General features: G+C 42.9%; 1 protein-coding gene across 1 annotated transcript in view; it reads left to right on the top strand.

Moving 5' to 3' along the window:
* Spidr (scaffold protein involved in DNA repair) overlaps positions 1–20,617 on the top strand; it is a 222,678-nt gene that overhangs the window by 200,122 nt on the left and 1,939 nt on the right. Inside the window, exons 13-19 of the mRNA XM_021185304.3 lie at positions 1,741–1,884; positions 1,975–2,034; positions 8,203–8,407; positions 9,188–9,334; positions 14,454–14,547; positions 16,148–16,262; positions 16,611–16,664. Of these exons, the coding sequence (XP_021040963.1) occupies positions 1,741–1,884; positions 1,975–2,034; positions 8,203–8,407; positions 9,188–9,334; positions 14,454–14,547; positions 16,148–16,262; positions 16,611–16,664 (819 nt within the window). The remainder of the gene's footprint in view (positions 1–1,740; positions 1,885–1,974; positions 2,035–8,202; positions 8,408–9,187; positions 9,335–14,453; positions 14,548–16,147; positions 16,263–16,610; positions 16,665–20,617) is intronic.

Here is a 20,617-nt window from a genome sequence, read left to right as displayed (position 1 = left end):
CTTGTTTGTGGATTCTGGAGAACTGAACTTTGTAGCAAGAACTTGCCCTAAGAGCCATCTCCCCAGCTTTTCACAGCTGGCCTTCTACCAGGGTGCTGCATACATGACACGAGAGCAGAGTCCTTCTCAGAAACGCCCATCTGCAGATAATAGAGGAAGCAATACCCTTAAATGGCACTTTCAGTATAGTCTGAAGAGTAAATTTCTCCTCCTCCTCTTCCTCCTCCTCCTCCTCCTCCTCCTCCTCCTCCTCCTCCTCCTCCTCCTCCTCCTTCTTCTTCTTCTTCTTCTTCTTCTTCTTCTTCTTCTTCTTCTTCTTCTTCTGTTTTGTTTTGACACTGGGCCTTAGGATGTATCTTAGGATGACCTTAAAGTCCTGATGTCCCTTCTCCCTCCCAAGAGTTGAAATTAGAGGTTTATGCTACTATGTCTGGTGTAAAGACTAAATCTGAAACAAAATCTTTTTTTATTTTGTTTTATTTTATTATATATTTTCTTTATTTATATTTCAAATGTTATCCCCTTTTCCTGGTCTCCCTCCAAAAGCGCCCTCCCTTTATCCCCTACCCTCTCCCCCTGCTCACCAACCCACCCACTCCCACTTCCTGGACCTGGCATTCCCCTACACTGGGGCATAGAGCCTTCACAGGACCAAGGGCTTCTCCTCCCATTGATGACTGACTAGGCCATCCTCTTCTACATATGTAGCTGGAGCCATGAGTCCCACCATGTGTACTCTTTGGTTGGTGGTTTAGTCCCTGGGAGCTCTGTGGGTACTGGTTCATTCATATTGTTGTTCCTCCTATGGAGCTGTAAACACTTTCATCTCCTTGGGTCTTTTCTCTAGCTCCTTCGTTGGGGACCCTGTGCTTCATCCAATGGATGGCTGTGAGCATCCACTTCTGTATTTGTTAGGCACTGGCAGAGCTCCTCAGGGGACAGCAATATCAGGCTTGTGCCAGCAAACACTTGTTGGCATCCACAATAGTGTCTGGGATTGTATATGGGATGGATCCCCAGGTCGGTCAGTCTCTGGCTGATCATTCCTTCAGTCTCTGCTCCACTTTTTGTCTCTGTAACTCCCTCCATGGGTATTTTGTTCCCCCTTTTAGAAAGGATCGAAGTATCCACACTTTGGTCTTCCTTTTTCTTGAGTTTTATGTAGTTTGTGAACTGTATCTTGGGTATTCCGAGTTTCTGGGCTAATATCCACTTATCAGTGAGTGCATATCATGTGTGTTATTTTGTGATTGGGTTACCTCACTCAGGATGATATCCTCTAGATCTATCCATTTCCCTAAGAATTTTATAAATTCATTGTTCTAAAATCTTAAATCTACACAAAGTATTCTTATGCTTAGTCTCCCAGATGCACGAACTAACCCACTTCTTCTCTAGCCTTCCCTTGGGAATATCCATCCAAAAGCAAACTGTGTGTGTGTCCATGCATGTGTGTTCACCCCAGTTTCAGGAATTAAAGCTAGGGTCTCCTTCCTACTAGGTAAGTGTGTTGCCACTGAGTTATATAGGTCTCACTAAATGGAGCAGGCTGGCCATGAAATCTTTGTGTAGCCCAAGTAAGTCTTGAACTTGTGATCCTTGTGTTTTTCCCAAGCTGAGATCACAGGCCTGCACCATCAACCAAGCATAATCATGTGTATACTGAAGAACTTATGTTAATAGTACTGTTCAGTCTTTTAAAAGACATTCTTACTCTGCAGTTTCCTTTATGTTAAACAGACAAAGACTTATCTGCCTCCTCCTATCTTCTGTTATATCTTCTCTGCACATCCAACACTGGGACAAATTGATGCAATTGAAGGAGACCACATTTCCAAGCTTTACCAGCCTCCAGTTGTCCGCTGCTTAAAAGAAATCCTCCAGGTAATGGCTGTGTTTCTAACAAGTTCTTTAAATACTTTTATTGCATCTATGTGGTTTGTGTGATATATTCAGTCTTCTATGTCTTTCCAGACTAATGAGTGCAGTACACGTTGCAGCTTCTATGCCAGAGTGATTTATCAAAGACCACAGGTAATATCTCTGCTCTTTGTCAATCTGTCTGTCTGTCTCCCCTACCCCTCTCCTATCCTATGGAAAATCTATTGGAAATTAGGATAACATAATAAAAAAGTGCCTCTAAAATCTAGATTAACCCATAATTTACCCTCCTAGTTTGGAGTTATCCTTTTCTGTGTAAACTATATGGAGCTTGTCTTAGTCAGGGTTTCTATTCCTGCACAAACATCATGACCAAGAAGCAAGTTGGGGAGGAAAGGGTTTATTCGCCTTACACTTCCACATTGCTGTTCGTCACCAAAGGAACTCAGGACTGGAACTCAAGCAGGTCAGAAAGCAGGAGCTGATGCAGAGGCCATGGAGGGATGTTCTTTACTGGCTTGCTTCCCCTGGCTTGCTCAGCCTGCTCTCTTATAGAACCAAGACTACCAGCCCAGAGATGGTCCCACCCACAAGGGGCCTTTCCCCCTTGATCACTAATTGAGAAAATGCCTTACAGTTGAATCTCATGGAGGTATCCTCAACTGAAGCTCCTTTCTCTGTGATAACTCCAGCTGTGTCAAGTTGACACAAAAATAGCCAGTACAGAGCTCTTTTGGGTTTTGTTGTTGCTGTTGTATTTAATTTTGGTTTCTTTTAGAGTTGTTTTTATTGTGGAGCTATTGGAGATGTTTGTTGTTCGTTCGTTTGTTTGTTTGTTTTGTATTTCTCTAATCCATGGTCAAAAAGCTATAAAAGTACCCAAAAATATATAAATAAAATTCAAATTGTCTCATCATATAAACATGGTATATTAGCTTCTTCCTAACTATAATAAAGGACAAACAGGTTTTTTTGTTTGTTCCTTTGTTTTTGTTTTTGGTTTGGTTTGGTTTTGAGACAGGGTTTCTCTGTGTGACCTGGAACTTACCATGTAGACTAGGCTGGCCTTGAATTTTGAGTCATCACAAGTGCCTCTGCCTCCCAAGTGCTGGGACTAAAAGCATGCATCACTAACTTCCAATTCCTTTAAAGGGCCAGATAGTTAGTATGCAATGGTTCATGGATAATGCTGTTTCTGTAAAAATTAGTTGGTTTTAATGTGCAAAGAAAGCAGACATATTAACATTCATAAATGAGTAAACAGATTTAAAAAAGAAAAGAAAACAAAAGAAAAGAAAAGCATTTCCTTTAAATCTAAAGCAAAAGAAAGGCTGTCTCTGTGTTTTACCTAAGTCCACAGAACACCTGGTGTATGATGACACCCTGAGCTATTGAGACTTCCTGTTACTCCACATTCTAGGCACAGGACTCTGCAGACCAGTGGTGGCACAAATGCCATTTGCCCTTCAGGAAGAATCTGTAGCTCAGAGGCTAAGAGTGAGAAGGACAGGGTCAAATGTCAATAGCAGATGGATGGAAACAGAGTGGTAGAAGAAGATATGTTGAGTCCTCCACCTGATGACCTCGTGGGGCTGAGTAGGCATGCTGACAGCCTTATATGTAATAAGCAGATTCCAAATATGCAAGGGCAATCAGCTTGGCTTTCAGTGAGGAGGGGGTGGGGTGTCTGATGATCCTATGCCGAGGAACAAGTTGGGAACCCAGATCTATCATCCATGTTCAAATACTTTTTCTAAGTTACATGAAGCTATAAGAATTCCTTAACAGATTTTATGTTTTTGAGTAGTTTGGGGTATATATAAAATCAAGGATAAGGTAAAAAATTTCCCACAAATGCCTGCTTCATAGATATATAGTCCCCTGTTATTGTCATCTCCCACTGCTGACATGGTTGCCTAGAGTTCTTAGTTAATGACACTTATTCTCCATTATAACTTGAGACAGAATCATGACTCTACCATAAAAGTCCTCTGTGCTCTGCCTGTTCATCCCTTCCTCCTGCAGACCCTTTAGCAGACAGTGAAACCCAGAGTGACAGCATGTTCTAATCATAGAGTACATACCATTCTGGGATTTATTTTCTTTCCATACCAAACATTTAGGTCCCCATGTCTCATCGGTGACTTGAAAGCTCATTTCCTGTAACACTCAGTAATAAGTATCCTGTTATGTAGATATATCAAAGTTAACTTATCTGTTTACCTACTATGATGGTCAGTATTGATCTCCAACCTGACAGAATCAAAAACCACCTAGGAGACAAAGCTTTGCGCATGCTTGAGGGAGTTTCTAGGCTGGGTCTAGCACCCTTTCCTCAGGTACCCTGTCACAGTGATGAAAAAGATCTGCCAGAGATCCTGTTTGCTCCCAGTCTTACAAGTGTGAGCAGGAAAAGATTTATTTTAAACAAAGCTGAAGTAATTATACTTTGATTGTAGCCAAATAGTGATTTTTAACATAGCATTTCTTCTGCATTTATTAGGTGTCATTTTGCTACAATTATCTTTTCACTTGTCCCTTTAGTTAGGTCACTTAATTACTGACCTACTATGACAATTAGTGAATTGTTTTTATTTATTATGTATTTATGTAAATTTTTTTACTTGGCTTAGTAAACCAATAGGTTTATCGAGGTTGGGATTAGTTATAGAAGTCTATGAAACTCTCCTGCAGTCATTGTTTACTGCATATATAACACTGGGGAGAGGCTTTCTGAATCTTAATATTTTGTGAGCTTCCTAAGTCTTATGAACCTCCTTCTACTTTCTAGCAAGGAGTCCCAATTCTGATGAAAGGCTATACAATTCTCTGTGCCTTCCTATGGCTCACACAGTCCTTCTGCCTTCTCTTCAGTGATAGTCTTTTTTCCCTTAGAAGGAGAAATATAGATATCTGGGTAGGGATTTTTGGTTTTTTTTTTTTTTTTTTTTTGGTTTTTTCGAGACAGGGTTTCTCTGTATAGTCCTGGCTGTCCTGGAACTCACTTTGGCCTTGAACTCAGAAATCCGCCTGCCTCTGCCTCCCGAGTGCTGGGATTAAAGGCGTGCGCCACCACGCCCGGCGGGATTTTTGTTTTTTGATTTTGTTTTTTTTCATTTCTTGCTGAATGGTGAGTCATTGTACCATAACAATCGTCTCTGTTTTCAACAGCTTGACAAGTTATGAGATACAGTAACTATTGCCCGTTAGAGGGAGGGAGAAAGAGAATGAGGGAGAAAAAGAGGGAGGAACGGTGGGAGGGAGAGAGAGAGGTGGGGGAGGGTTCCTCCCTGTCCAAGGCTGACAGTAGTGGTACTGTGTGAGTTTTGGTGTGTGAGTTAGGAGCCTCTGCTCTCCTGGCTCATCCTTGATGAACACGTTGGCCTGGTGAGCCTACACTCCTGCTCAGAGGGCTCAGGAATTAAAAGTGAGCCAACACAGACATTTTAGGATCCTGCATGGTTCTGTTACAGCTGCACTACCTCGAAGTTGCTGCACTGTGACCTCCTTTTGCATTCAGGGGGTTTATATAATCTGTTATTGCTCATTCGGTGTTCTTGTTTTTCCAGATTTAATCTATCTCTCTAGTCCTTTGAACATATTTATATCTGTGGTAATTTCAATGAATTTCTTCCCAAGGCTCCCTCCTCTCTGAGAATATTTGGTTTCCAGTTGCTAGTCCTGTTTGGGAGTGTGTGGAACGCTTGGGAAATGAGAGTCTCCTGGGCTGAGAGATCCTTCTCTCCTGCTTCTTCTCCCTTTTTGCTTTTTGCAGCTGACATGTGATCTCTTTGCTTCCTGGTTGATAACCAGCCACACGCTCCTGTTGTCATGCCTTCCCAGTCATTACACATGGTGTCCCCTTTGGGACTACTATTAGCTAAAATAAACCTTCTCTTCCAAGTTGCTGTTGTTTGGGGATTTATAACAGCAACAGAAAAGTAGCTGAGCATCATTCTTTGAGTTCTTCCCTTTTTTTTTTTTTTTTTTTTTTTTGGATATTTTCTTTGTTTATCTTTCAAATGTTATCCCCTTTCCCGGTTTTCCCTCTCCCAGAAACCCCCTATCCTATCCTCCCTCCACCTGCTTCTATGAGGATGTTCCTCTGTCCACCCACCCACTCCTACTTCCCTGCCCTCTGGGGCATCTATGGAGCCTTCATAGGACCAAGGACTTCTCCTCCAATTGATGCATGACAAAGCATCCTCTGCTACATATGCAGCTGGAGCCATGTGTACTCCTTTGTTGGTGGCTTAGTCCCTGAGAGCTCGTGGGGGGGGGGGGTCTGGTTGATTGATATTGTTGTTCTTCCTATGGGGCTGCAAATCCCTTCAGCTCCTTCAGTCCTTTCTCTAACTCCTCCATTGGGGACCCCTGCACTCAGTCCAATGGTTGGCTGTGAGCATCCACCTCTGTATTTGTCAGGCTCTAGCAGAGCCTCTCAGGAGACAGCTATATCAGGCAGCATGCACTTCTTGGCATCCACAATAGTGTCTGAGTTTGCTAACTGTATATGGGATGTATATGGGACAGTCTCTGAATGGCCTTTCCTTCAGTCTCTGCTCTACACTTTATCTACACAGGAGCCATATTTGCTCCTGTGAGTATTTTGTTCTCATTCTAAGAAGAACAGAAGCACCCACACTTTGGTCTTCCTTCTTATTGAACTTCATGTGGTCTGTGAATTGTATCTTGGGTATTCCAAACTTTTGGGCTAATATCCGCTTATCAGTGAGTGCATCCTTTCTGGCACAGTAAGAAGTTCCCAGCTGACCTTTCATTGTTTGTTATCATTGTGTGTCCATGAGCCCATGTGTGTGTATATGCATGTGTGTGTGCATGCGTGTGTGTGTGTGTCTTTGTGTGTGCACATGCCCTTGTGGAAGCCAGAGGGCTACTGATGGGATTCAGCTCTCCTTCTTCCTCATGGTTCCTGGGGGATGAACTCAGATTGTCAGGCTTGGCAGCAGGCTCCTTTATCCACTGAAACTGTCTTTCCAGCCTGCTTTTAGGGCTTTCAAGTTTAGAATCAGCCCTCTCTTCCAGGAGCGCTGGTGACTTATAAAGGGAAAGTGACATTTAGAAGCCCATATCTGGTTCTTGGTAGTCTTGCTTCTATTGTAACTTAGTTGCTTTTAGCCCTCTCTGTGACTAGAGAAGGGAGGCAGATGTGCATATGTCACACTGTGTGGTGGCTAAAGTCACGTCACACAGTCACTACCTCCTACTGTAGACCATTACCACAGAATTTGCTCCAGACTTCCCTTGGGTAATTTCCTCTCCAACTGAATGTAGTGCCTTGAAGATGAAAGCAGGAAGATCAGGAGTTCAAGATGATCCTTGGTTCCATAAAGAATTTGAGGCCAATCTTCCTTTACCAACAGGAAGAAGGTGGCTCTGTTTACATTTTCCTCAGTAATATTTACTTTGTGTAAATTTCTTATCTCTAATGATATAAGACCACCCCTTCACCTTAACCCACATCTCCTAAGCATACCATCTACTCCAGACACCCCAACTGAACTCTCAACCAGCTTAGTTCCTGGGCCTACACATTGCACTTGACTTGCATTCGTATCTACTTATGTGGTCATAAGTTCTGATCCACTGGTGGAGGCAGAATGCCAGCGTACTACAACTTCTAAAAGTATCACAACTCCTGCAAATGACCACCCCCCCCCCCAAAAAAAAAAAAAAAAAAAAAAAAACAAGCCGGGCGTGGTGGCGCACACCTTTAATCCCAGCACTCGGAAGGCAGAGGCAGGTGGATTTCTGAGTTCGAGGCCAGCCTGGTCTACAGAGTGAGTTCCAGGACAGCCAGGGCTATACAGAGAAACCCTGTCTCGAAAAACAAAAAGACAAAAAAACAAAAACAAACAAAAAAAAAAAAAACTTAATAAAACTGAAATCTAATACACATGCACCATAATTGCTGAACTTGTTTTATATCAGAGTTGTCTGCAAGAGCACACAAGGTTTGTTCCTGACCCCTAGGAAACAGGTAGGGATCCAGAGAGCATGTATGCACTGAGTAGAAGACAGCACTGTGCCTATAGATAGAGGCCTGGGAGGGAAGGAAACCCGCCCTCTCCTCTGTCCCTTTAGAGAACCTGTAACAGGCACAGAGTGGATGTAACTCTATCAGTGGGTACTAAGCTAATAACCTTGATATGTGAGCTTTATTATATATTTTAAAGTACTTTTTAGATAGTATATTAAATTATGAGTATAAATAACCACTGAGATTGCTTTTACAAGGATTTGGCTATACAGAGTTAATAATTTTTGTTTGTCTATGTGTCTTTTACTTTTGAATTGTAGCTAAAGAATCTTTTGGCGCAAAAGGAAATCTGGCTGCTGGTGACTGACATCACTCTGCAAGCACAGGATGAAAGGGACCACTATCTTCCCAAAACCCTGCCCGTCTGTATAGCCCCCTCGTGTGTGCTGGGCCCAGAGGTTGCAGAAGAACTTGCCTTGCTGGTGTCTCATACCTTACTCTTCAGGGACGCTCTTAAGGACAACGGTATGCCAGTGTGTCCTGATGGCTTGGGTGGAGTGACTGCTTAGTGCCTACCCTGAGACTCTATCCTCTTTCACAAAGCCCAGCACAAGTCTAGCCCTGGGATGGAGAAGCCATCTTACCAGCCATGGGCTCTCATCGCTCCTTGCCAAGGCCACCTGATAGGAGCCAGCATCCTAAGTTGTAGTAAACATGGAGAGACACTATTGTCCACTCCAGGACTCTTGACAGCACCTGTGCTTTCCTGGAGACTACCTACAGCCATGGCCTAGATGTCCCATTTTGAAAAAACAAAAGCTAGAGAACATGGTATATGTTTGCCCTGTAACAAAGACCTATAACCCAAAACATGGGATGCTGAGGCGGGAATATCATAAGTTAAAAAATAGCCCACATCACACTGAGATGCTGTTTCAAAATAAAATAGTGAAATAATAATAATAATAATAATACATAGGCTTTAGATCAATCCTTACCTTTTCTTGGGATCAAATACTTAAACTTCTTTTTTTCATTTTATTTAGGTTTTACCTTGAATACCACAAACTTTACTCTTTTCAATTTTATCTGAATGTAGTACCCTTGTTATTTTTCAGCTTAGCTCACTTTAAGATGTATTTCCTTGGAGACACTTATATACTAGACATGTCTGACATTAGCAACAGACTAGCCCCTATCTATGCCTTTCTTCCTACAGAGCTTGCAGTGGCTTATGAAGGAGGCTGGCTGGAAAATGCATGCTTTCCTTAATTGCTTAAATAATCTGAAGTGTCTCCATGACAGGTCAGATTGTTTGTATTGAACGGACAGTCATCCTACCCCAGAAACCTCTCTTGTGTGTATCTTCTGCTTCCTGTGACTTGCCTAGCCCAGTGACACTGGATGAACTGAGCGCCCTCACACCGGTCAACTCCATTTGCAGCGTGCAAGGTAGGTAGCCCTCTAGTTGGAAGCAGAATTTCTAATGTTTTACATACCATGTTATTTTAAATATACTGCTAAGTTTCATTGTCGGTGTTCGAGATGTTGGATTTAGAGAGACAGAATAGGAAGATGGCCTTTTATTCTGGACTTGGAGTCTATATAAGGAACATTTAAATCAGGTACATGCACACTCAAACAGGTCTCCAGTGTCTCCAGTGAGGCAAAGTGAAATCGAGGAAGGCTCCATAAAGGCTGGATCCTTAGGTATCTGCAGTGGCTCAGCAAATGAAGGTGTTTGAGTTCAGTGTCCATCATGGACACAGTGTAAAAAGAGAGCCAATTCTCACAAGTTGTTCTCTGTGCTGTGCATGTGTGCAAGTACATGCTTGTGTGTGTACACGCACTGTCACGCATGTGTGTGTTTTCATACACCCACATACCAAAAATAAGTAAATAATTATTTTTAAACACCTGAATTCTTTTTTTTTCTTTTTTTTTTTTTTAAAGATTTATTTATTTATTATATGTAAGTACACTGTAGCTGTCTTCACACACTCCAGAAGAGGGCGCCAGATCTCGTTACGGATGGTTGTTAGCCACCATGTGGTTGCTGGGATTTGAACTCTGGACCTTTGGAAGAGCAGTCGGGTGCTCTTACCCACTGAGCCATCTCACTTGAATGGTACATCAATGATTGGGACCAGGAACAGGACCTATAAAGATAGCTGACAGGAGAGAGCTGACAAGCCAATGGAGAAGGGTGGGTAGGCTCGGATAGAGGGAGGTACCAAGAAAAAGCTGGAGAGATAGCCAACTGTCAAGACTATAGCCTGTTGTGCACAGAAGTAGGCAGCTTCAGTATTGATAGAGTCACAGAAAGCACCCTGTGGTGATAACATGGGGAGTGGTTGAAGAAACTAGCTTTGAAGACTTAGGGGTACAGTCTGTATTCCACCCTGAAGGTAGAGGGGGGGCCCAGAGAAAATAATGCAGTGACAGAGAACTAAATACATGGCAAGTGGAGAACCGGGTTTCCCTAGGAGGAACACTGGTGGTTTGGGTAATATGTCAGGTCAAGAGGAGCATGCATAGAGAACAGGTACAGCCATGTGCAAGCTTCCACCTCAGGCCAGGAGGCACCCATGGCTTGTCTGCTCTAATGAAACTTAGAATATGAGGCGACTTTGAGGGCATGCCTGTGTCTTGCTTGAAACTGGCTATCTGCCTGTTGTGCTTCCCATTGTTACCTAGCGTATATTAATTATACGTTATAGTGGATTTCATTATGACAGTGTCATACATATACATAAAGCATTTCAACCTTATTCACCACTTACTGCCTTCTCTTCCTCCTTCATTCCCACTCATTCCTTTGTCTGGATGGTGTTTTGTTTAGAGGTAGTTATAGTTGTATTTTTAACATTTATTTTATTTTTAATTATGTGTATTTGTATGTGACTATGAGGTCTGTGCACATGAGTTGCTCTCAGGAGCCAGAGTGTTGGCTCCCCCTGAAGCTGGATCTAAAGACAGTTGTGAGGTGCCCAGCGTGGGTGCTGGAAACTGGACTCAGGACCTCCCCAAGGACAGTGCACACTCCGAACCACTGATCCATCTCTCTAGATCACTCAGTTATATTTTTAATAAGCTTATAAAGTGTTGATTTTGGTGTTTTTGAAGCATGAGACAGAGATGTTTCAGCAGCTGCTTGTATATATTAATCCAGAGATGAAGATCGTATCAGTACTTCTTTAACTCTATGAAAATTATTTTATAATAAAAGTAATAATGTACATTGGAGCAGTTCTACTGTATACTTGTGCTGCTGTGCCCCCCCCCCACCACCACCACCACATACAGCCGTAGAGGGAATGAAGTGTTGTAGGCAGGGCATCTGTCTGGGGAGCTAGAGGTTCATACAGGTGCAGGCAGGCCTTCATGGGCAAGCTTATCCTCTGCCAGCATATCATAGGATGTCCCAGTCCTTTCTTAGCTTTCATTTCCAGTTTCTGTAAAGAAGGATTTAAGGGACCAGGTCTGTGTTTTGTGGCCTTTAGTTTTCTGACAGTCTGGAGATGGAACCCAGGGTCTTGCTAATACTTACCATGTACTGGACCATGAGCTATGTCTCCAGCCCTCGTGAGCTTTATTAAAACCTTTACATGCTTTATGGTTTACTTATTCAAAGTGTTTTAATATGCTCACAAAATTGTACAAGCATCACTATAACCTTGGAGCAAAACCAACAAACCAAACCAAACAGGCTTCCTCCCACACCTTTAACAAGTCATCTGTCTGCTTTCTGTTTCTATGAATTTGCCTGCTCTGGACTATTTGCCATTGTTGATTTGAGACAGGATCTCTTGTAGCCCTTGAAGCCCTGATCCTCTGGCCTCTGGCCTGGGTGTGGGTGGCAGTTGCAGGCATGCACCTCCATGCCCACTTGGTTTTGTTGTTGTCTGTCAGACATTCTCTTCAGTGTGTCTGTGTGAGTGCCTACACATTCTGTGTGTCCCGCATGCATGCCTGGGCCTGTGAAGGTGAGAAGAGGGTGATGAGAGTCCTGGAACTGGAGTTGTAGCAGTTGTGAGCCACCTGATACTGTTGCTGAGAACCAAGCCTAGGTCTTCTGCAAGATGAGCAAGTACTCATAACGAGACTCATCTCCCCAGCCATTAGTTGCTACTTTTTTTGAATGAAGTTTCCCACTGTGACCTAAGCTATCCTGTACCTCACTGTGTAATCCATGCTAGCCTTGAACTTGAAATCCTACTAGCTCAGCCTTCTGATTCCAGACCAGCACACTCAGCTACATTTTTATTCTCATCCTCATGTGCATGTGTGTGTGCATTTGTACATCATCATTATGATGTGTGCATGCGCATGTAGGGTGTACACATGTGGAGATCAATTTTGTGAAGTCAGCTCTCTCCTTTCACCCTTGTGAGTGTCCCTGTAATGGTAGTCAGGTCATCAGCCTTGCAAGGCACTTAACTACATTGAGGCATCTCTTGGCCTGACTTGTTTTTCAGATGATTTAGTGTGCTTTATGAGCCAGGAAATGGTCTTTTGATGTGACTTTTTCCTCTCTGAACATAAGAATGCATTTTCCTGCTCTTGCATGAAAGCATCAGATAATGTCAGTTCAGTCCTGTTGGTCAGCAGAGCTGTCAGTGCAGCACCACTATCTTTCTCCTGCTGTTTTTGTCACAGTCGACAGGCAGGACTGTTGGTTTGGAGATCTTACTAGTGAATTTATCCTTCGTACAAGTTCCATCTCTTTTTACATGTATTTTCTTAAATGTTGTTTCGTTTTTGGTCTTACTGACCTAAAACTCTCTAAGTAGACAATCCTGGCCTTGAGCGCTGCCTGTGTCTGCTCCTAGGCGCTGGGATTAGAGCACACCCCTTCCCGGGTCCTGGGATTAGAGCACACTTCTGGCTTGGCATGTATTTTGACACATTGTTGAGTGCATACACATTAATGATTACTTCTAGTCCCAATAATTTTCAGTACTCTGAGGTTTGCTCTGTCTAAAATTAAAATTATGGCAGCATCCCCTCACAATTTAGCATTGTGGCTGCTTTGTTCTCCCTCTTTATGTTTAATCCACCTGTGTTTTTATATATAATGGAGGTTTCTTTTAGGTCACATATAGTTGCTTCATGTTCTTATCCATGCTGATAAACTTTTCTTTTAATTTGTATAGTAAGATCAGTCATATTAAGAATTACTGTTATAATTGATTGATACACATTTTTAAAGTGTATCGCTCTTGGATCCTTTTATTTATTTTTCCACTCTGTTTTTATGTGTGCTTTGTTTTTATTTTGTTTTGTTTTTATTTGCATTGAGCATTCAGTGTATTCTGTTTTCCTTCAGTATTTCAATTTAAGACTTAAAATCTTACATGAACATGGTACTGCATGTCAAATTAAGCTGCATAGTGAAATTTATCATAAAAATTAAAGTAAAATCTTTTAGAACTGAACTAGTGGTTGCCCTGGAGTTTCTGGTATATACTTAACAAAACTCAGGTCAGCTCTCAGTGGCACTGTGGTCCTGTTTCCTGTGAGAATATTACTAGCCAAGCATGGTGGTTCATGCTTAGAGTCTGCACTTGAGAGGCAGACATTAAAATTGCCCTAATAGAGAGCAACCTGGTCCAAGCTTGTGAGCACACCCAGTTACATCACTACTGTTTGCTTGTGAGCACACCCAGTTATATCACTACTGTTTGCTTGTGAGCACACCCAGTTACATCACTACTGTTTGCTTGTGAGCACACTCAGTTACATCACTATTATTTGCTTGTGAGCACACCCAGTTACTTCACTACTGTTTCTTTAACCTGCTCATAAAGTGTAAGTATTGAATACATGATTGTTATTGTCATTTCTTTAAAAACTATTAAATCAATAGTAGCTTATTTGGCAATTTAGACTTTCACTGATGATATTTTTCCTACAGACCTACATTTCTGACATGTTCCTTCCATCTCAACATTCTCTAGTGGCATTCACAAGTGGGTTTCCTCTGTTTCCTGTTCTGTTATTACCCACCTTACTCACTTGAGACAGGGCGCTTACTGAACCTGAAACCAAGAGCCCAGGTGGCCCTCCCGTCTCTGTCACTGCGGGTTACGTGCATCCATGCCTGCCTTTTTTTAATGAGTGCTAGAGATTTGCTATTACTTTCTCCTGTTTGCACGATGAACCCTTTTACCCTCCGAGCCGTCTCCCCAGCCCTCTAACTAATGTACTCATTTATTTGGATGGTTGGTTGGTTGGTTGGTTGTTTTTTGAGACAAGGTTTCTCTGTGTAGCCCTGACTATTCTGCAACTCATTCTGTAGACTAGGATGGCTTTGAACTCAAGAACTCAAAGATCTGCCTGTTTCTGCCTCCCAAGTGCTGGGATTAAATCAGTGTGCTACCATACCTAGCTCTATATTCCTAATGACAATAAAGAAGTAAGCCAGAAAAAATGATATTTAATAAAAGGAATTAGCCAACAGTATACCTACTTATCTCTTCCTATGAAAGAAATAGCGCAAAGATAGGCAGTCTCAGAGGCCACGATACTGGTCACTGATGAATTTGGCCTTTCTTCTTCCTGGGCTTAGGTACCGTGGTTGATATAGATGAGAGCACTGCTTTCTCGTGGCCTGTGTGTAACCGGTGTGGCAATGGGAGATTGGAACAGAAGCCAGAAGATGGGTAAGGATGCCTGAAACCCCTGGGGCCCTAAGGACATGGCAGTAACCCACCCCCAAATCCTACAATCTTTACTCTATATGTGGGTTCCCCAAACACAGAAGGGAACTCACTCAGCTGAGCTGCAGCATAGAGGCTATGGTGCTGCTTTGTGGGTTCTCCTAATGGCCTTAGAAATGTAGAATTGTGATTTGTCCTTAGTGCCTTCATTATTAGAAGAAAAAAACTGAATAGGTAAGACAAGCTGCATGGCATGTCCTAGGACTTTCCCAGACTTTCTCAGGGGACAGAGCAGCGGCATGGCATGTTCTAGGAGTCCTGCAGACTTTCCCAGTGGACAGTGAGCAGCTTTCAGTAGACACCCCTTTCTGTCCACTTATGTTACCCTCCTGGGCTAAGATCAAGGCTAAATAGTTGTCTTCATTATAGCTTCTTTGCTTCTGTAATGAGACACAGTGACCAAAAACAAGTTGGGGAGAAAAGGGTTTATTTGGCTTATACATAACACTCCATCATTGGAGGAAGTCAGGACAGGAACTCAAGCAGGACAAGAATGTGGAGGCAAGAACTGATGCAGTGACCATGGAGGGGTGCTGCTTACTGGTTTACCCTCCATGGTTTGCTCAGCTTGCCTTCTTATAGAACCCAGAGCAGGGATGGTACCATTATCAATGGCCTTGGGCCTTTCTCATCAATCACTAATGAAGAACATGCCTTACTACCTACAGCTGGATCTTAGGAGGCGTTCTCCTCGATTGAGGCTCTAACCTTTCAGATGACTCTGGTTTTTATCAAGTTGTCCTAAAATTCTCCGCAGAGTGTTGGTGCCATTTGTTTCACTGGAGTGACTCTCTGCCTCCCAGTGGACTTTGTCATATGACAGACCAAAATGTGTCATCATTACATGTTTGTTTCTTAGAATCAAAGAACAAGGACTGGAGAGATGGCTTAGTAGTTACAAGAGCTGGCTACTCTTCCAGAGAACCCACTTGACAGCTCACAAGTTGTCTATGACTTTACTTCCAAGGGATCCAATGCCCTTTTCTGGTTTCTTCAAGTACCAGGAGTGTACATGATGGACAGAATTCATACAGGCAAAATATCCATATACATAAATATAAGTTTTTTAAAAGAAGCAAAGAGCCAATATCTTCCTGATGCCTAGGGTTATTGTCCTTGTGAGTACACAAGTGATTTCTGGACTGTGTCAAAGAAGCAAGGGAACATGGGTGTATGTGAAAGCAGTGTGGGAGTGAGGACACCAGGGCTGATGAGCAAGCCTGACCTGCCAGCAGGGTGGGAAATTCACTCCCCTGACCTCCTTGAAGGTTTGGCCTTCACTTCCTGGGAGGCTACCTTCCCCCATATTCCTCATGAATAATGCCTCTGTGTACCCAAGGCCCACCCTCAGCAGCTTCCAACTGCTAAGCCATCAGAAGAATCCCAGTTCCTGGCTGCTTTTGACTGGTTCCAACAATCTAATTCTGACAGCAAAATTTCTCTCATTGAATGTTTAGAGAACACTCTTTGCTGTAGAACTCTTCTGATATCTATCTCTCTGGTTGCTTATATCCCTATGTGCCTATGTGCCTTCCCACAACAGAGGCACCTTCTCCTGTGGAAACTGTTCCCAACTGGTCCTGTCACCTCTTCAAGAGAGGCACCTGCATGTCTTTCTGGACTGTCCCACGAGACCTGAGAGTACTGTGAAGGTCAAGGTAGGAAAAGGAGCCTGGAGCTCATGTTTGAGTGCTTGTGTCTACTCTTTGGTCAGCAAAGATGAGGCTGCAGCGGGGCTACTGGTATGCCTGTTCCTTTGTTCACCTGAGGCAAAATGTATGAGCCAGTTAGGAGATGAGGAAAGAGCTCCTCAGTTTTTGGGAGAAGTAGGGGTCACCTACCCCAGTGTCTATACAGTGTCCTGCTTAACTTAAGCCTCCAAAACTTGTTCTATACATAGGAGACCAAGAGCTTAGATTCAGTGTTTGTCTTCAGATAGGAACACCTTAGGTGAGTACTTGTCATTTAGTGGAATATCACTGAGCCCTTCTTTCCTGTTGCTGCAGCTGCTGGAGAGCAGTATTTCTTTACTTCTGATGTCTGCTGCCTCCGAGGATGGGGTGAGTACAGGGGGCCCAGCCTGAGTATGCACTTTGTTCTTGAATCTGTGTGAGGTTGTCCCTGAAGGAAGACCCCTTTGCTGTATATGTTCATTTACAACAGATCCTATCGTAACACCACAAGTCACTTATGTGTTAAAACATATCCACCTTGCCACTGCCACTCACCCATGTACAACAGCAGGGCCAGAGACGTTCCTCTCTGGAAATTAAAGATGCTGAAAATCTTTCTTCTTGGCTTCTGATATAGTCATACAGCCTGGAGACCAGAGTCCTTTTTCATGCTTCCCAGTCACAAAAAAAAAAATTGCTAAAGACATACTTTTTATTAATTTATTTGTTTATTTGTATATTTATTAATGTGTGTGTGTGTGTGTGTATCAGTATGTACATGCCATAATACACAAGTAGATGTTTGAGAACAACTTGTAGGAATCAGGTCTCTCTTGCCCTGTGTGTCTCAGAGGTTGATTGAACTCAGGTCATCAGGCCTGATGACCAGCAAGCACCTGTACATGCCAAACCATCTTGCTGGCCCTGTGGCACACTTTTTAGTTTTTACTGAGGGGTCTGGACTCTGAATGCCTGAATTATTATTGTTATTTCTCTGAGCTTTGGTCTTACATACCTTGAAAATTACTATAGCAAAACTCAGTAAACTGTGGCATGTGTCTCCAAGAAAAGAATTCTGAAAGTTGATCCCTAAGGACTTCTATCCTTTGAAATGGCACTTACCCGGCAAAAGTCACTTAAGGGCACTGCAGGGGGCTGGGTGTGTAGCTCAGTTGGTGGAGCACCTGACTAACATGCACCAGGCCTCAGACCAGAAGTTCAAGATCACTCTTAACTACATAGCAGGTTTGAAGCTACCAGCCCTTGGCTACATGAGATGCTGTCTGTAAATAAATGCACTGTAGGTAGCTCATGGAATCAAAAACCCAAAACTAATGCTAAGGCTGTCAGAGATGAAACTGGAAACTGCATAAATAAGCTCTAAGGGTTATTGGTCTGAGCTGTGGTTCTCAGCCCTGACTTCACACAGTGCCACAGTTTCAGTCCCCCTGGTACAAAGCACACCAGCCTTAAAGCTCTTTGGTGGCCTTGACCTTGACCTGGCACTTTCACCTGAGCTGTGGTTGACACTATCACTGTTTCTGAATAGAAGAGTCATGCTTTGACACCAAGTTAGAAGACACAGAAGTTGGTACTTTCTTATTATGTAAAAGCCTTTAGTTACCATGGCCTAAGAACCAAGCCCATTGCATTGCTGACACATGGTCCTCACTGTTGCCATCTCCATGAGGGACTCAACACAAAGGCATCTCACCAAAGGTAGCTTTATCTCTGCAGGAAGGAACAGTTGGTAGTTGGAAACAGGGAATTAAAGAACTCACAGTATTTAAAGGCAGGCAGGGAGCAGTGTCTGTTGGCTGACATAAGAAAACGGGTGATGTTGGACCAGACACTGGTGAGCCAGAGCTTTCCAATGTGGCATATGTGCTCAGGTGGATGCTTTAAAAAGGTGGATGGGAGGTGGAGGGCTGGGGTGGGGGGCTGGGGTGGGGGGCTGGAGAGATGGTTAAGAACACAGAATGCTCTTTCAGAGGGTCTGAGTTCAATTCCCAGCAACCACATGGTGGCTCACAACCATCTGTAATGGGATCTGATGCCCTCTTCTGATGTGTCTGAAGAGAGCAATGGTGTACTTATTTATATACATAAAATAAATAAATCTTAAAAAAAAAAAGGTGGGTCAGGTTTTTCCACATACTCTGTGGAGACAGTTGGGGGAAAGCATGGAAAGTCCTGCTTGGATGAATAACAAAATGAACCCAACCTCCCTACATAAGCAAACTTAAGACTCACAACCATCAACAGCCACACTCTGATCCGTGTGCATAGAGGCTGATATCTGCCTTCTGACTCAGTGGCCACCACAGCACTGATGGGGCCTCTGTAGATAATGTCTCTATGGGGACCTGGACACCAGGAACACTGGCAGAAATCCTCCCTCCTTTCGTTCCTGTTGGCTGAGGTATCTTGTTTCTGCAACACACTTAACTTCTTCAACCAGAATGCTCTGGTTACTGAAAACCTGTTGATCGAGCTTTAAAAAGGCATGTGAGCATGTATTCCTATGTGTGGAAGTACAGGTGTGCAAGTACCCGTATATGAGCCTTCTTGGACACTGGCTGTAGTGTGTGTGTGTGTGTGTGTGTGTGTGTGTGTGTGTGTGTGTGTGTATGTGTTTGTGTGTATCCATGTGTGTGTCTTTGTGCAGGAGTGCATGCACTTCTATATGAGGAGTCTCCTTGGACACTGGTTGTACAAACATATACATTTACCTTACATACATGTGCACAGATATTAAGTAAAATGACAAAGGGCGGTCCTAGCTGTTGGTGTCACCTTTGTAGGTGCTCTAGTTTCCTATTCCACATTAGTGGGACAGAGGAGCCATCCAAGCTTGGAGCACAGTTTAGCAAGCTCTCTACACTGCCCTTACCTCTGTTAACAGTAACTACAAGCAGGACCTTTCCCTCTGACCTGGGGTGGAGCCTAACAGAAGATGGCAGTCAAAGAAGGCCTATGTGCAGACACAGCGGCAAGTCACACACTCTGGATCTGTGGGTCTTCTGGGTGAGAATTCACATCCACAAAATCCAGAGAATCAAATTAGGGGTCTCCATAAAAACCATACTCCATCCCTGGAGCAAATGTGCTGTTTCTGGTTGAGATAACTGGGTGTTAAAATGTATGTGTTTACTTTGGCCACACTGTGAATGTAAAAGCAATGGGATTAACTATTGTTTTTGCTGTTTCTTACTGGTTACATTACAGTGATGTAGGGTTGAAATCTGTTCCTTCAACTTTCAGAAAAGGCACACATATATTGTATCAAAAAAAAATAGACAAAAAAAAAAGAAAGAAAGAAAAAAGGCCAGTCGTGGTAGCACACGCCTTTAATCCCAGCACTTGGGAGGCAGAGGCAGGCGGATTTCTGATTTTGAGGCCAGCCTAGTCTACAAAGTGAGTTCCAGAACAGCCAGGGCTATACAGAGAAACCCTGTCTCGAAAAAACCAAAATAATAATAATAATAATAATAAATAAATAAATAAAATAGACATGGGGTAGCTCAGCAGAATAGTCATTGCCTGGCATGCAGAAAAATTTGGGTTCCACCCCATCACTCAGTTTTTCTCAACAAGACATGAGATTAAATAAATAAATACTTAAAATCAGATAGACACATTTTCATATATGTAGATACCTATTCATATGGACAGTGCATGAATTGCTGGTATTGATGTTTTAAATTCACCATGTTGATTTTTGTTTGTTTGTTTTTGTTTTTTGGGGTTTTTTGTTTTTGTTTTTTCGAGACAGGGTTTCTCTGTATAGCCCTGGCTATCCTAGAACTCACTTTGTAGACCAGGCTGGCCTTGAACTCAGAAATCTGCCTGCCTCTGCCTCCTGAGTGCTGGGATTAAAGTCGTGTGCCACCGTGCCCGGCCACCATGTTGATTTATGAGTATAAAACATGAGTTTAAGGTCCACTCGTAGGTGATAGAGCTAAAACTAACATTTTACATAGAAATGATTTTTCACAGATCTTTATGAAATCCAAATTACATACTTTTAAGCTGGGTGTGGTATTTCACAACTGTAACCCCAGCACCTGAGAGGTAAGGCAGGAGAATCAGGAATTCAAGGTTGTCCTCAGCTGTATAGCAAGCTTTAGGTCAGCCTGAGCTACATCCCATAGGACCTTGACTCAAAAGAAACAAAAAATCCATCCTCTTTCCAGAGAAGACCATGGGGATGCTGGGATCATCGCTTTCATGCTTACACAGCATTTTCATGCTTACACAGCATTGGTTAAGGAAAATAGTAAGAGGCACTGAAGTTCTTAGCTGTCCCTCCTCTGTCATTCTCCTGCCAGTTCTCCTAA

The sequence above is a fragment of the Mus caroli genome, unplaced genomic scaffold (assembly GCF_978045245.1).
Source record: "Mus caroli unplaced genomic scaffold, Mus_caroli_1 scaffold_17, whole genome shotgun sequence".
Classification (NCBI taxonomy): domain Eukaryota; kingdom Metazoa; phylum Chordata; class Mammalia; order Rodentia; family Muridae; genus Mus; species Mus caroli.
The sequence above is the reverse complement of the archived record's forward strand: the minus strand, read 5'-3'. Positions and strand labels throughout refer to the sequence as shown.